We start from the raw sequence: 17688 nt of genomic DNA, 5'->3' as shown, positions 1-17688 counted from the left end.
TACAGGTGTGGTATTCCCTTTTTAGAAAAAAAATTGCGGCTGGGTACCTTCCACTGCGGTGTCCCAATTGCTACAAATTTGCGGAAGGCCTCAGAGTCCACCAGCTGGTATGGTAAAAGCTGGCGGGCTAAGAGTGCAGACAAGCCAGCTGTCAGACGCCGGGCAAGGGGGTGACAGTCAGACATTGGCTTCTTACGCTCAAACATGGCCTTCACAGAAACTTGGCTGGTGGCAGATGACTGGGAATGGGAACAGGTGGTCAAGGTGGAAGGCGGAGTGGAGGGTGGTTCAGACGGGTCAAGGAGAGCAGAGGTAGAGCAGTAAGATGCTGGACCAGAAGGAGTGTGGCTTTTAGTTTGCCTGTTGCCTTTGAGGTGTTGCTCCCAAAGTGCTTTGTGCTTGCCGCTCATGTGCCTTCGCATAGAAGTTGTACCTATGTGGCTGTTGGGCTTACCAAGGCTCAGTTTCTGACTGCACAATGCTTTTGTCAGAGGCACACACATTAAAAAAATCCCACACTGCTGACTTTTTGGAAGTGTGCGATCTGGCGGTAACAGTAGAAGTTGGCGGAGTTGGCGGTATTGGCGGCAATGGCGGGTGCGTTGGCCGGCTGAACACAGGTGCCGATACATGTTGTTGCCCTGCTGATCCCTGCGGGCTGTCCTCCCTGCTTCTTCTAAGTCTTATTCTCCTACTGCCTCTCTGACTCTCCGTCTCTCCATCTGAACTACCCTCCTCTTGCTCTCTTCTACTAGGCACCCACAAAACATCAATCTCCTCATCATCATTCTCCTCAGATGCATCAATTTCTTCTGACACATCACAGAAGGAAGCAGCAGCGGGGACCTCCTCCTCATCACTCATTATGTCCATCTCTATCGTGTTCTCTGCCAGAATTAAATCTGGTGTAAGGTCCTCATCTCCTTCATCTTCTTCTGGCAATAATGGTTGCGCATTACTCAGTTCAAGAAACTCATTGGAAAATAACTCCTCTGACCCCAGTGAAGAAGGGGCACCGGTGGTGGAGGAAGTGTTACGTGGGGTGGCCATAGCAGTGGAGGATGAGGAGGATGTTGTGGTAAAGTTAGAAACGGTAGAGGATGGGGTGTGCTGTGTAAGCCAGTCAACTACCTCTTCAGCATTTTGGGAGTTCAGGGTCATTGGCTTTTTAAAACTGGGCAATTTGCTAGGGCCACAGGATTGCATAGCAGCACGGCCCCTAGCACGGCCTCTGCGTGGCGGCCTGCCTTTGCCTGGCATTATTTTTAAAAAAACAACAACAACAACAAAAACTCAGTTGGTTTTTCTGGAAACGATAATACACACAGCTAGATGGCGGGTTGAAGAAAACACTGTGCAAATAATGCCTACAAAGTCAACGTATACACTACTACAGCGGTGGATACGGATTACGTAAAATATATGAATGCTGCTTGAAAAAAAGTAACTCAAGTGGTTTTTCTAGAGACGATAATATTATCAATATTTAGACAAAATGTGAACAAGGTCACACAGCTCGATGGCGGGTTGAAGAAAACAGTGTGCAAATAATGCCTACAAGGTCAACGTATACACTACTACAGCGGTGGATACGGATTACGTAAAATATATGAATGCTGCTTGAAAAAAAGTAACTCAAGTGGTTTTTCTAGAGACGATAATATTATCAATATTTAGACAAAATGTGAACAAGCTCACACAGCTCGATGGCGGGTTGAAGAAAACAGTGTGCAAATAATGCCTACAAGGTCAACGTATACACTACTACAGCGGTGGATACGGATTACGTAAAATATATGAATGCTGCTTGAAAAAAAGTAACTCAAGTGGTTTTTCTAGAGACGATAATATTATCAATATTTAGACAAAATGTGAACAAGCTCACACAGCTCGATGGCGGGTTGAAGAAAACACTGTGCAAATAATGCCTACAAGGTCAACGTATACACTACTACAGCGGTGGATACGGATTACGTAAAATATATGAATGCTGCTTGAAAAAAAGTAACTCAAGTGGTTTTTCTAGAGACGATAATATTATCAATATTTAGACAAAATGTGAACAAGGTCACACAGCTCGATGGCGGGTTGAAGAAAACAGTGTGCAAATAATGCCTACAAGGTCAACGTATACACTACTACAGCGGTGGATACGGATTACGTAAAATATATGAATGCTGCTTGAAAAAAAGTAACTCAAGTGGTTTTTCTAGAGACGATAATATTATCAATATTTAGACAAAATGTGAACAAGCTCACACAGCTCAATGGCGGGTTGAAGAAAACACTGTGCAAATAATGCCTACAAGGCCAACGTATACACTACTACAGCGGTGGATACGGATTACGTAAAATATATGAATGCTGCTTGAAAAAAGTGACTCCGGTGTTTTTTCTGGAGACGGTAATATTATGGATATTTAGACAGAATGGGAACAAGGTCACACAGCTCGATGGCGGGTTGAAGAAAACAGTGTGCAAATAATGCCTACAAGGCCAACGTATACACTACTACAGCGGTGGATACGGATTACGTAAAATATATGAATGCTGCTTGAAAAAAGTGACTCCGGTGTTTTTTCTGGAGACGGTAATATTATGGATATTTAGACAGAATGGGAACAAGGTCACACAGCTCGATGGCGGGTTGAAGAAAACAGTGTGCAAATAATGCCTACAAGGCCAACGTATACACTACTACAGCGGTGGATACGGATTACGTAAAATATATTATGGCTGCTTGAAAAAAGTGACTCCGGTGTTTTTTCTGGAGACGGTAATATTATGGATATTTAGACAGAATGTGAACAAGGTCACACAGCTCGATGGCGGGTTGAAGAAAACAGTGTGCAAATAATGCCTACAGGGCAAATAATGCCTAAAAGGTCAACTTATACACTACTACAGCGGTAGTAAAATAAAAAAAAGTAAAATAAAAAAAAATGAATATTAAAAAAAAAAAATTAAAGTTGGTGCTGCTGAACTACTAGGAGCAGCAGATTAGCACACCAGTCCCACTCCCCAACACTGCTAGACTAATAGCACTGGGCTCTTATAGTAGTAGTAGTAGTAGTAGTAGTAAAACAACAAAAAAATAAATAAAAGCAGTCCTTACAAGGACTACTGTTATTGCAGCAGTCAGCAGATGAGATCAGAAGCAGGACAGCTGCCCACTGCAGCTACATACAGAGCACTGCAGTAGAAGGTAGATTACTAGCCAGCAAAGCTACCTAAGCTTAAATGTCCCTCAAACCCCTGCAGACTTCTGTCCCTCCAATAACAGAGCAGTATCAAAACGATTACTAGCCAGCAAACTTTCAACTGTCCCTGAAATCACTAACAGGCAGCAGCTCTCTCCCTACACTATCTCTTCAGCACACACAGGCAGAGTGAAAAAACGCTGCAGGGCTTCGGTTTTTATAGGGAAGGGGAGTGGTCCAGGGGAGAGCTTCCTGATTGGCTGCCATGTACCTGCTGGTCTGGGGTGAGAGGGCAAAAAAAAGCGCCAACAATGGCGAACCCAAAATGGCGAACGTCGCGCGACGTTCGCGAACTTCCGGCGAGCGCGAACACCCGATGTTCGCGCGAACAAGTTCGCCGGCGAACAGTTCGCGACATCTCTACTCATGCTACAAGGCCCATGTTACAAGATAATTTGGCAGTGTTCATATACATATAACATGGTGAGGCAATGTCAAGCCTGTAATTACTGAAGTTATTAATAAAGGATGAGGATTTATATTTGGTTTTGCTTCAGCATTGTGACCGATAGCAGCCAACCATATGCTTGCTTTTGCTCTTCTAACAGTGTCAGACTGAACCAGCAGGACTCCGGGAAATACTCTGTTGGGCCCTAGCCTTCATGGGCCCCTCCAACCCAGTTTGGGGGGGGCTGTTCATGTTAAGAGAGGTGCAAGGTTGGGTGTGGGAAAAAGGGCCCTTCAGTTCCTAAGATGGGCTCTTGAGTCCCAGGCCCAATCGGACCCTGATCCTAACTGCCTTTGACCATTAACAACTGGTTTGTTATAGTTATCATCATAATATAACAAACAAGGATTGCAGAATCAAAAATCTAAGGGCCCTGTCCACAAGGGTTTGAAATCTATAGGATTTTCTATGGGTTACAGGGGTTGGGAGTTGTAGTAAAATAAAATTTACAGGGCTCACTGTTGCCCAGGATACTCTAGTTTATATTTAGAAATGATGGGACGATAAATATCTTGTTTTAGATTTGTCATTTCAGGCTGATCCCAAGCTAACTTTATTGCCAGGTATTATGCAAACTGAAATCTGTAATTGGTCACATACTGTAAATATTACAATAAATTTTGCAGAACAGAAAAGAACCTTAGGTTGGTTGTTCTCTATGTTGTGCCAAGAGGGTTCATTTGCCTTTTCATGTTACTGGGTCTCATGTGAGACACAGTGACAACCCCCCGCAGGGGACACAGCTTCCAGGAAGGTTCTTCCGCTCAGCAGCCCTTTTCCTATAGACATTCCCTGAAGTGTGTTGAGGGGAAATTATCTGTAAATGTGCCCCTAGCAAAGAGAGACCTTGGAGTGGGGACACAGCTGTGGTAAACATCACATGCCACTCACCAGGCTTGGACATTGGTAAAACATAGGTTGGTCATCTGATTGGAATTTTATTTATAAAGCACCAAATATTATACAGAGCATAACAATGTTGAAAAGTGGAATATCTGAATATAATAAAAATAATCGGCACCGGGCCACACCGGCCACATACCCAAGGTAACCTGGCTGGCCACGTAGACCCACACTGTGCAGCACATGCAAGTGAACAAATGCTCACAGGCACTCCATAAGCTTTGTGCCCTAGTCACATGCCTTAATCTGCCTACCCCTAGTTCTGGCCCTGATAATTATAATATATAATATAATATTGTGGGTATTGCGACAAAAGCATACGACCAGTTTAAGCCCTGTTTCTAGTAACCTTAATAGTCCTTCACCTCTCTTAGTTCCCCTGCTATTGTCCATTTCTCTTGATTTACCTCTGCTTTTCAATTTCCAACTCACCCTGGTACTGTTGGAAAATGACTTCTCCTGTAGCCTCTTTTATTTATTTGCTCCGTTAGTGAATAGGTGCTATACACACCAGTTATTGCAAAACCATAAATTCCTGTTTTCAAAAACATTTTGTATTGGGGCTCTAGGAGTTGTAGTTCTGCAACAGTTGGTGCAATGTCGGGCTGATATCGCCATCATCTTGCATATCCTCAGCAGGATATGTTGGCCATACATAGACCTACAATGGCTGCCAGCATGACCAAAATATGATGTGCCCCTTCAATATCGGACCTGAGTGCAGTAATATATCGGCTGGGAAGAATAGAAAATCCACATAGGATTGGATTGCCTTGGACTTTTTGGTGCGCCCCATGATGGGAGAATGGGTGCTTGGATGACAATGACTGGAGAGTGGGTTCTGAGATGCAAAGGATAAAAGAATAGGTGCTGGAATGCAAATGATGGGAAAGTGGGTGCTGGGAGGAGAATGATAGGAGAGAAGGTGCTGGGATGAGAATGATGGGAAAGTGGGTGCTGGGATGAGAAAGATGGGAGAGTAGGTTCTGGCATAAGAATGATAGAAGAATGGGTGCTTGGATAAGAATGATGGCAGAGTGAGTGCTGGGAGAAGAATGATGAGATAACTGGTACAGCGATATCTAGATAATTTTATCTTGAATGCCCACATTTTCTCCTTTTATCCCCTATCTTCCAGTATTCCCTTTAGGCCACTCATCTGTCTCCCCCTCTCTCCCTCTCTGACCCCTCTTATAAAATTTTCAGTCTAATCACATTGCAGTGCCTTGTCTTTTTCAAATTCATGGTGCTTAATCTTTACTATCACTGTTATGAATGACTATACAGCTGATATTTGTCTCTATACAATAACTGCAGTGCAAGGCTGTGGCCACACAGAAAACTAGAGGTCCAGTGGCACTGGAGGTGAAACCCTACTGACCGTAAGATGAAACAAGCCAGTGCCCACTTAGTCACAAAGTGTTTGAATGCTTGTCTGGCTCATTATAAACCAAACAAACAATCCATTGTTCTCTGAACTTCTAATTAGTCAGTATTATGGCTCTTTCTAGACACCGAAATAAAGAACTGAGAGAGGAAGACCATGAAATAGTTTACCCTTGCCCAGGTGTATCCCCAAGCTAACCTTTAAATGCCACTACTGACTGCCAGGGACCCAGAGAGTTGCAATAGAAAAACTCTTCAACTCCTTCCATCCCCCCAACGCGTCTGTGCACCCCCTGTCTGGATATTCTCACTACTAATTGTGTCTTATGATTCACCATCAGCATCAGTTCAGGTGCTGCCCTGTAAATCAATTATTGATTGCCTTATTTCTCAGTGGAGATAATTATCCAGGTATTATTCTGGAGATGCCTATTATTAAACTGGGAGAGACGAACATCTAGAAAAATCAGTTATTTTATTTATTAGCAGCATAATTTGCATTATACAGTGTGCCGTGGCTAATGATCAGAGAGTAAATACTGAGCGTTCCCTATTACTTTTAGCTGCTTTCTATCATTGGACATTACGTTCATTATGTGTATGTAGATGCTGTGAATCATAATCTAATAAGCGTTTATTGAGACTTGGTATGCCTGGAATCATCGTACACAGGGGCGAGCTCATTACGGATGTGCAAGCATGTCAAACTCCCAGCCAGAACATCGCTCCGATTCCCAAACCAACTCAGCAACAGAGAAACACATTTGTCCTTGACAATTTATGTCCCAGAACTATACAATTAGATGTTCCATCTGACAGTTACATGTACCTATTCTGTTAAACAATGAAAGCAGGGAAGCAGATTGGTAAAATAAGATTATTGCTGCATCTCTAGTTACTGCACTGGAGTATGGGAATCACTGGTGTGCCTCTAGTGCAAAGAACAGAAGGTCCATTTGCTTTATAACCACTAAAAACTAGCTCAAAAAATGACTCACTGATATCCAATCACTATGTGGTACTTGAGGTCTGCCCCTAGATTGAGGAAACATATGGAATTATAGTTAAAGTGGAGGAGCACCCACTTCTGCTGTGAGAAAGTTGTGGCTATGAGGAACCCATAAGCTGCTGGTAATAGACAAAAGCCCAAGTAAGCGCAACAAGATAAATAATGCACTACAGTTTACATTACCATTCACCCTATTTCAAGCTTTTTCTTTTGCATAGCACAATCATATTTCTAAAGAAGTGCCCATGATGCTACCTACAGTATACCCAGACACATGCACTGTGATAAAAGCATTGCAGTATATCCTTGGCACGGGCACCACACCTCAAAGTCAATGATTTGAAAGAAATTGTCCATTGCTCCGAAGCCATCGGCTGCCACAAATGACATTCAGGGTGGTCCTTAGACTCAGGAAAGGAGAAGGAAAGGCTAAAATGTTGGCAATAAACTGTCTTGGAGCTTTCCTTCTCCCTCAAGGATAAAATAATTTTCTGCCTATAAAATGTAATCCTGAATTTGCAAGGGGTACAAAGGCACCTGGAAGTTGGTACAAATAATTATTCATTAGGAGTCTAAGAAAGTCTCACGTTATAGCGAGGAGAGGCAAATCAAAAACTTGGGTGGTTGGTTTGCATCCCCAGAATCTGCCTTTTCCAGGGTACTTGGCCCATCAGGGTATCAGGAGTCTGTGGGCCCTCTTGCTCAACCAATCATGTGGCTTTGTGCATCTACACAATGGTCATTCCCCATCAATGTATCATAGGAAGGGGTTGATATGGAGAGAAGAATAGATTATTGCATATAATGTAAATAAAGAGAGAATGAAAGATAGTTTGGACAATGGGATTGTGGCCCAAGGCTTCCTGATGGTTCCTTGATACACCAGTCCAAAACTGGCCTGTTTATAAAGACTGCCCCGTCATACATTTTTTTCAGCTGAGTATAATGGAGACCTAAGTGTAATCTTTCCTTTTTACCTTCCCTGTATTTGTTTTCTTTCGCCATGAGTGCAGGGGTAGGTGATGCATGGCATGTTGAGGGATATTTATATTGGTTTTTTTAATATGCGCTCACTAATAAAGGGCCTCTTTGTCCATTACTGCAGAGCCTCCCACCCCAATTGCACCCCCTGAGCTCCTTGCTGTGGGAGCCACATACCTTTGGATCAAGCCAAATGCCAACTCTATCATCGGGGATGGGCCTATTGTCCTAAAGGAGGTGGAATATCGAACTACATCGGGGAGCTGGGCAGAAACCCATGTTATGGACGGACCCACTTACAAACTCTGGCACCTGGATCCTGATGTGGAGTATGAAATCCGTGTCCTCTTGACCCGGCCGGGGGAAGGAGGAACAGGGCCACCAGGCCCCCCTCTAACAACAAGAACAAAATGTGCAGGTGGGGAGATCTTTTTACTATCAGTGTGCAGTTCATATTTTACTATCAGTGGAGTTCATATTTTACAAGTGGGGGTACATTATTTATTGTGTGGTATAGTGACCATGGGATGGGATCTGTTATCTGGAAACCCATTATCCAGAAAGCCCAGAATTACAGAAGTGCTTTTATATTTGTAGATCATAATGGGACATCGCTTAAAGTAGACCTCACATTAATAAAGTGTGGGAACTCATAATTTACAGAATATACATGCCTCTTGTGTATGATATGTATATGTGTGTGTATATGATCATTGTGTGCAGATCGCTACTACTATGCTAATTCACTAATATGCGAAGTTGCGCCCTGGGAGCCGAACGCTGACCCCCTATATGCTGTGGGGCACTGTGGAATACTTATCCTATAGCAAGCAATGGGACTTGTTTCTAGGCAGCTACAAGTAGCAGCTGCAAATCTACTTGTTATCATTATAAAAGTGCTTTATTGTCTGTGTATAGTTACTGAGCAGCTTCATGAGCTAAAGAACCTCCTTTATAATATTCTTTATAATTATGTTATCAAGTGCTGTTATTTTTATCAATGTAGGAGCTTACAAAGAGAGGTGAGCGTTTATAATTAATGTGTAGATACCCCTTATGAGAGTATTTTGTGCTTGTTATCAGTGTAGAGGCCTTTCATGGCATTGTACAATCATATGTGGAAAGTATAAATGTATATATAGTCATATTATATCATTACAGAGGGCCGTGTGCTTATTATCATTGTCTAATTCATTGCCATTATACAGCAAATCTCAGCTATCATTAGAACACGCCTGGGTTATAATGCTGATTAATTGCATGCAACAAAAATCACAAGTTAAAGGGGTTGTTCACTTTTAGGGTAGCACTACACGGACGATTCCCGTGCACTTCTGTCGGAACCGACGCTGGGCGACAAAATGCCCGCGTCAAGTCGATTCGACGGGAAACAAGGTTAGTAATACAAAAGTCGCATGGTGTTGCAGCGTTCGCCCGACGCAACACGACTGTCGGATGCAAACGCTGCTTCTGCATCCGACAGGTGTGTCGCATAGGACGAACGCTGCAACACCTTGCTTACCTTCCATTCCGACACAATGAGACTAATCGCAGGCACCACGCCAGATTCGAACGCTACATGTTGTGTCTTCATCCGACAGTCGTGTCATGTCGGATGCAATCAGCATCTACGTGCGACATTTGTATTACTTACATTAGATTCGCCGCAGCCGACGTGGTGCCTGAGACTAGTCTCATCACGTCGGAACAGAAGGCATCGCATGTAAAATCACCCGTGGAGTTCTTAGTATGATGCCAAGAGTGATACAATTGGTTTTCATTTTTTCAGTTATTTAGCTTTTTTTTTTTGAACTCGTGGCTTCAGGACTTCAACTTCGCCTCCTTTCGTGACTTTGGGCCTTTTCACTGCTTCAGGACTTCAATTTCGGCTGTTTTCGTGACTTTGGGTCTTTCGGCGATTCGGGACTTCGGATTCGGCTATTTTCGTAGCTTCGGGTCTTTTCGACGCTTCTGGAGTTCGGCTCTTCGGCTTTTCGGGACTTCAGCATCTTCGGCTGTTTGCAGATCTTCAGTGCTGGCAAGGGGGGCCCTGCTCTTTCTAAAGTGCAGCACTGCTGGGCCCCCCTTCATGCCTGGGCCCGGGACACTTGTCCCCCCCGGCCCCCCCCTGATGGCGGCCCTGCATACCTGTACTAGTCAAGGTGGCTATACTTGGACGAAAAAGCAGCCAACTCAGATTACTGGCCCATGTATGGGGCCTGCCCAACCAATTTCTCACCAAACATTGTCTAGATATGAGGTGGACAAGCTTAGTTTTTCCTGTCAAAGCCTGAATTTACCTTAATTATGACCAAATGTTGGTCCATGGGTGCTGAGGGCCTGTACATTGGGTGACAGTTTATGAAGGGTGATAGAAATAGATACAGAAAGATATAGAAAGGGGGAATAGGGTGGGATTACTATACAAGAGGAACAAAGTCTGTGCCCCTAGGAAGCTTGTATAAGAAATTTGCATTTGGAGACTCTTCTGAGAGTGGCCAGATACTCAGCACTGTTCTACAGCGTAGCATGCTCTGGTTGAGCACAGTGCCAGGGAAGAAATCCGAGTGTCAGACACAAATGGGAGAAGCAAAGCATCTGCTTCAGTACAAATCCCCCCACAGCCTGTCAAGTGTCAATGAGCTGATGATCGGCCCAGATGTAAAAGGGTTATTTAATAATGACACTAAACTACTTCACACCTCCCAGGTCCTCATCTAATGCTCTCCAAAAGCCTTCTCTCTTAATTGACACTTTCAGCAGGATTCAAGTGGCCTCTGTGGGAATCAATGGGGACTGGTAGGCAAATCCAGTATTTAGGGGCTGGAGGTGTGTGACATCCTAATTGTCTTTTGCTACAGACTGGTACTCCCTGTCCATTCCTGCTGAGTAGTAAGTACCTCTCCCTGTATTTCCCATGAACTTGCAATAGTATATATATATATATAGATATATATATATATATATATATATATATATATATATATATATATATATATATATAATACACGCACACACACTGGAACCCCTCAATTTTAGTTATAGTGCTCAAGTGAGAATGGGTACTCACAAACCCTCAATAGAGTTTAAAGGGATACTGTCATTTCAAAACGCATCAGTTAATAGTGCTGCTCCAGCAGAATTCTGAACTAAAATAATTTTCTCAAAAGAGCAAACAGATTTTTTATATTTAATTTTGAAATCTGACAAGTGGCTAGATATATTGTCAGTTTCCCGGCTGCCCCCAGTCATGTGACTTGTGCTCTGATTACTTCAGTCACTCTTTACTGCAAGTTGGAGTGATATCACCCCCTCCCTTTCCCTCCCAGCAGCCTAACAACAGAACAACGGGAAGGTAACCAGATAGCAGCTGAGCAGCTCCCTAACACAAGATAACAGCTCCCTGGTAGATCTAAGAACAGCACTCAATAGTAAAATCCCATGTCCCACTGCGTCACATTCAGTTACATTAAGTAGAAGAAACAACAGCCTGCCAGAAAGCAGTTCCATCCTAAAGTGCTGGCTCTTTCTGAAAGCACAGGACCAGGCAAAATGACCTGAGATGGCTGCCTACACACCAAAAAAATACACTTGCTGGTTCAGGAATCACATTTTATATTGTAAAATTAATTATTTGCGGTGTAAACAGTGTAATTTAGAAATACAAACTACATCATAAAAGAGTTGAATCACAGTAGTTACTGTAACGGCAGGAATCATAGTCAAGGGTCAGGCAGGAGTCAAAAACAGAATAATAAACAGGAACAGATAACTGAAACCAGCTTGGGCACTTTCAAAATGGAGACCTGTCTTTTTAAAAGAGATTTGGCGCTAAAGTTTGAAATCCGCGCCAACGTCCTGACACTCAGCGTCAAACACCAGCGACGTGATTCTGGCGTCCATTCACCATTCGTGATGTTAGCGCCGGACGCCTGCGCCCCTTGAGACAAGCAGAGACGCGCCGGGAGGCAAGGACACCGGGGGATCTCCCGGCGCGTCTTACAGTGACTAGGACTTCTTCACTATTGCCACAGATCAGCTTTTACTAAAACATACTGTAGGAAGCAGGAAGAGGGCGACATCAAGTAAAACGTTACTTTAAAACATTTTAAAAGCAAGTATTGCACGTAGAAAGTTAAAAATGACCAATTATTATGTTCCTCCTTGGTCTCCACTCTGCATGGGTGATCCTAGTGCAAATGCTACCTGAGGCGATGTTTGTAACGCAATTCCGCTCTGCACTAGTCATTTTTATTAAAAGGTGATTTGCAACAACATTGAAGAAGTCCTAGTAACTACTGTGATTCAACTTGTGATAATATTAAACCCTACAGAGAGTCTGTGAGTGTCCATTCACTCTTGTGCAAAAAAAAAGCTGATAAAAGCTGTCGACAGACCAAGTCGGCAACTTATCGGCCCGTGTGGAGAGCCCCCCTGACGAGTGTCCCTGATCGATGTATGGCCGAAAGTCGGGCAGAAGCCAATCGGGCAGGTTAAAAAATCCCGTCAGTTTGTGGCCGCATATTTTCGTTGATGTGGTCCTGCGATCCGACTGTCCGTTTGGCCTCTGTTCTGATCCAATCGTTGGGCCCTAGGGCCCACGATCAAATCAGCCTGATATCGCCCGCTTCAATGTGGGCATATCGGGGAGAGAGACGCTCATTTAGCAACATCGCCAAATGAGCGGATCTCCCTGTGTATGGCCACCTTAAGTTATAGTTTAGAGAGATCATTGCTCCATTCCATTTGAAACCACTTGGTTCTGAAGGGATGTACATTTAGTAATTACCCTTCTCTTCCTTCTTAGTTTACTTTCTTTTTCCCCACAGAGCACTGTCATAAAGTAAAGCACCTGAGACACATTGCACAAAGATATAATTGTATTGTTATAGGATACGAAACTAAATGAAAAAAGGTTTGTGTTACTTATATCCCACAGCCTTTGCTGCTGGAGTTTCCTACATTACATTGATATTTATGCATATGAGTATAGGTGTGAATAGGGTTGGCTGAGTTACCAGCTCAGAAGCAGTTAAATCCCTAGATTCCATTCCCCAGTCCCCCATTCCTGCACACTTGCTGGGGAAGGGACAGGTGCTGGATCCCGCAGGTAAAATGAGGTGTATTTATTGTAATGAGAGGAGTGCAGCTCTGTCTTGCCAAGGAGAGACGGGCACCATGCCGCGCCATGCACAATGATTTCTCCCCAGGAATCCACTCTATCTCTCAGCCCCCCATCCGGCTCTGTGATTGTGAATAAGATTTCTTCCTAATCATCCAGATCTCTGAAAAAAATGGGCTGCAGTGTTTAACTCTGCCATAATCAGAGATGCGTCTGTTTAACTCCATTACCATCCGTTATAATGCAGAACCACACTAAACATGGCATGTTCAACGTGCAGCCCTCCAGCTGAAATATAGTCCCCCAGTCTCCTTACTTGGAGAGGATGGTCACTGCAATGTTTTATTGGCTGCACCCAAAATGAGATCCTGTCCCACCTAAAAGTGGATCTTGGCTAATTCTTCCATGTTTCTAGTTCTCGCGGCTTCCTGCAAGGTGATGCACGGGTGCCAATTACATAAATGGTTCACAACGGCAGGGAAAAAAGCATTGAGTGTAGGGGATTATAAAGACTTGAAAGGCTTAGCTCCCTCCCATATAGAATAAAATAGACATTCATGCTATATAAATCTCCCAGGGAAAGTCCATTCTTAAAATAGGGGTCCTTGCATGTGCTTCTGTGTGCACCAGACTTTGTGTTCTTTGTAAAAGGTTACACTAGTGTTTTGTATATGATGACACATGTGAATTCAGGTGGCAGTAAAGTCACTGACTGTATCACACTGTCTCCTGTCACTAGCAAATGATTGTGGCACCAGTACATACCAGTACAATCTACCACACATCTTTTTCCCTGTCTCTAATGTTCTCAATATTGCACCATTTGGTTCCAGGGCTATTTATATTCTCCATTCAAGTTCTGCTACTTTTTTAAACACCCAGGGGTGCTTCGCCAATGAGGCGAGTTGAGGCTGTCGCCTCAGGCGGCAGCGCCCCACTAGGTACCCAGAGGGCAGCAAAAATGCTGCTCCTGGTACTTTAAGAGCAAATTTCCGGGGGAGGGGGGGCAGCAGCAACGGCTGCTGCCACAGGCAGCGGAGGGGCCAGGATCGCCCCTGTAAACACCCATGTATTCGTTTTTGATAATACCTTCACTGACTATCCATTTGATTATCAGTGTTGCAGTGGAATATTACTTGAGGGCCACAGGTAGGATTTCCACCTTTTTTGGAAAAAAATACCGGCCTTCCTATATATTTAGATTTTTTCCATCAGGCAAATACTTTTATGGCAAAATTATAAATAGCATTCAAAGACAATGTTATAATAGATACTGTATAAAAAAGGGTTTTTCTGGTGTCAGTATGTCTTTAAAAGGAGAAGGAAACCCTTTTGACCCCTCCCCCCTGTAGGCCCCCCTCCCTCCTCCCCCCGGCCTACCTCCCCCCCCTGGGCAAATGCCCATAACTTGTTAGTCACCCCTCCATCTTCGTCCAAGCGCTCTTCTTCCTGTACTGATCAGCATTTGGCGGCGCATTCACAGTAGGAGGCATTTGCCGGTTGGATCTACTAAACATGCGCCTGAATTTCACAAAGTTTCCGATTTCTTTTTTCGGAAACTTCGTGACTTTTGGCGCATGTGCAGTAGATCCAACTGGCAAATGCCTCCTACTGCGCATGCACCGCCAAATACAGGAAGAAGAGCGCTCGGATGAAGATGGCGCCCGTGAACTCGGCAAGAGAGGACCTGCATGGAGGGGTGACTAACAAGTTAGGGGCATTTGCCCGGGGGGGAGGTAGGCCGGGGGGAGGAGGCAGGGGGGAGGAGGGAGGGGGAGGAGGGAGGGGGGCCTATGGGGGGTTAAGGGGCTCATTCATAAACACTTGGCAAATTTGTCCCTAGGCAGTAAACATACCTCCCAAAAACTCCTGTTTTTGGAGGGACAGTCCCTCTTTTGACAGCTCAACACACAGTCCCTCCTTTGTACTGGAAAGCCCAATTTTTTCTGCACTGAACAGCCAGAAAAAGAAACAATATTTCTAATTTAATTGGCTTTTGGCAGAGAGCCCAGAAAAGCCACAGCTGCAGATAAGATACTTTTGTAACAATTTTGAGATAAGCAAATAAGTAATTATAACAATATAAGATAACAGGTCTCTTGGGAGAAGTTAGACTCACAGCTTAAAAGGCAATTCACCTTCATTAGCAAAACTGTAATAACTGGAAAAAAAACCCACAGAAATATGTTCAAACTTTCATAACCTGCCAAATTTTGTAAAATTAAGATGGTAATTAGGGGGTGTGGTCACAAAAATAGGCGTGGTCCAAAAAATTGCCGCAACTTTTTTGTCCCTCTTTTTATTTCCAAAATGTTGGGAGGTATGCAGTAACCCATGACAACCAATGATTTTTATTGTCACTGCTCAATCTGCAGCTTGCTAAAAAAACAAAACAATCACTAATAGGTTGCTATGGGCTACTGCACATGTGCAATTTTGCCCAGTGTTTATAAATAGGCCCCTAGTACTACACAAGTGTTGAGTAACTAAGTGAACCTTACAGGAGACACAGTACTGAGACAAATGCTGTCCAGAAAGTCTCACCTACTGATTTCTGGGCTTTGGCCACCGAAGGGTCACTTGCCAAGCTTCATTTCAGCCGGCATCCCAAAGCTTGTGTAGAGATGACTGCTTTGTGCTGATAACAAATCCAGGGCCTGGCAGCATGCAGACAACAAACACACATAAAGGGCAGTGGCAACCTAGCTGTTGTATAATGTATGAGGTGACTCGCTATTGCTATATGGGAATAAGCGTCTGCATCGAGCCTTCCTGTGCACACTGGCCTTCTTTCCGCTTTTTATACATTAATTCAATATATAAGAATTTTCTTTATTTCTATTCCCTCTTTCCACCTTGTCGCATGTGTCCCTCAAACCGCATTTTCTAATTCTATGCACATTCACATAGACTCACATCCTCAATTTGCACCCAGCCAGTACCTGCATTGCACTGTCCATGTCCCACTGGGTGCCTTCTAACCCATGGCGTTCTCATCACCCTGCCATACAGATGTTCTTTGTGCAAATTGCGCTGAACAGTAGACAGATGTACAGATACACCATCTGCAGCAAGATGTTCTTGCAGGTCTTTGCAGGTGATCTTTGGGTTGTCTGTAACCATTCTCACAATCCTCAGAATATGCCGCTCCTGTATTTTTCTTGGCCTGCCAGACCTGGGTTTTACAGCAACTGTGCCTGTGGCCTTCCATTTCCTGATTACATTCCTTACAGTTGAAACAAACAGTTTAAGCTTTTTGTAGCCTTCCCTTAATACTGAACAATCTTTGTTTTCAGATCTTTTGAGAGTTGCTTTGAGGGTCCCATGCTGTCACTCTTCAGAGGAGAGTCAAACAGAAGCACAACTTGCAATTGGCCAACTTAAATACCTTTTCTCATGATTGGACACACCTGTCTATGAAGTTAAAGGCTTAATGAGCTAATCCAACCAATTTGGTGTTGCCAGTAATCAGTATTGAGCAGTTACATGGATTCAAATTAGCAAAATTACAAGGGTACCCACATTTTTGCACAGCCAGTTTTTCACATTTGATTTAATTTCATACAACTGAATACTGCTTCACCAAAAATATTTGTTCAGAAAACACTCCAGTACTCAGATGTTCCTGGGAAATGAAAGACATACCACTGTTATCTTTTTTGTTGAAAGTAGAGTAAATTATTATGCAGGCTGAGAGGGGTTCCCAAACTTTTTTTATATGACAGTAGAGTTGACCAATTTTGCAATAGTTTACACAGTTTAATCATTAGACCCTGCCCCAGTGAGCTTACAGTCTATTCCTTAAAACATGCCCACAGGCACACATAAATGGAACTTGAGGCCTAGAACTCCAAGCCAGCAAAGCTCACTCCCTATGGTTGCAATTTGGTGCTGTTCATGTAGCTATATCACAGGAACCAAACTTGCTCAAAATTCTGCAACTCCATTATAAATGCCCCTCCATGTCCTGGGGGCATTGCCCCTGGTCAGTAACCCATGGCATCCAATCAGATGTTTGCTTTCATTGTTCAATGTGCAGCTGGCTGAAAAAGCTAATCACTGATTGGTTGCTATGGGTTACTGCCCGGGTGCAAATTTGCCCAGTTGTCTGCATCATTTATTTCTCTCTCACCTATCTATATTTTACCTCTCCAATGTCCCCCAGCTCTTCATTTCTCCCTCATTCTTTATATTTATCTCTGTTTTTTAGTTTCTACCCTCTTCTTGCCTTCAGTAGATCTTTTAAAGGTCCTTTCTCCCATTACCTATTCATTGTTCCGCTCTAGATTTGAGTGCACCCACCTTTCAGTTACTTCAGCCTCTTTGATTAATCTCACTTTCCTTTTTACCCTTTTATTTTGTTCCTTCCAGGGGCGATCCTGGCCCCTCCACCACCTGAGGCAGCAGCGGTTGCTGCTGCCCCCCCCCTCCCCCGGAAATTCGCTCTTAATGTACCAGGAGCAGCATTTTTGCTGCCCCTGGTAACTAGTGGGTGCTGCCGCCTGAGGCGACAGCCTCAACTTGCCTCATTGACGAAGCACCCCTGGTTCCTTCCATCCTCTCTCATTGGCCCTATATT

At 43.7% G+C, this 17688-nt stretch overlaps 1 protein-coding gene across 5 annotated transcripts in view; it reads left to right on the top strand.

The window, feature by feature from the left end:
• ptprt.S (protein tyrosine phosphatase receptor type T S homeolog) overlaps window positions 1-17688 on the top strand; it is a 169526-nt gene that overhangs the window by 82271 nt on the left and 69567 nt on the right. For all 5 annotated transcript variants that reach the window (XM_041578183.1, XM_041578180.1, XM_041578179.1 and 2 more), the window contains exon 7: window positions 8112-8405. In XM_041578183.1, coding sequence (XP_041434117.1) covers window positions 8112-8405 — 294 coding nt within the window. The remainder of the gene's footprint in view (window positions 1-8111; window positions 8406-17688) is intronic.

Source organism: Xenopus laevis, chromosome 9_10S, assembly GCF_017654675.1.
Source record: "Xenopus laevis strain J_2021 chromosome 9_10S, Xenopus_laevis_v10.1, whole genome shotgun sequence".
NCBI classification, from domain to species: Eukaryota; Metazoa; Chordata; class Amphibia; order Anura; family Pipidae; genus Xenopus; species Xenopus laevis.
This window is presented reverse-complemented; position numbering and strand designations above follow the sequence as displayed.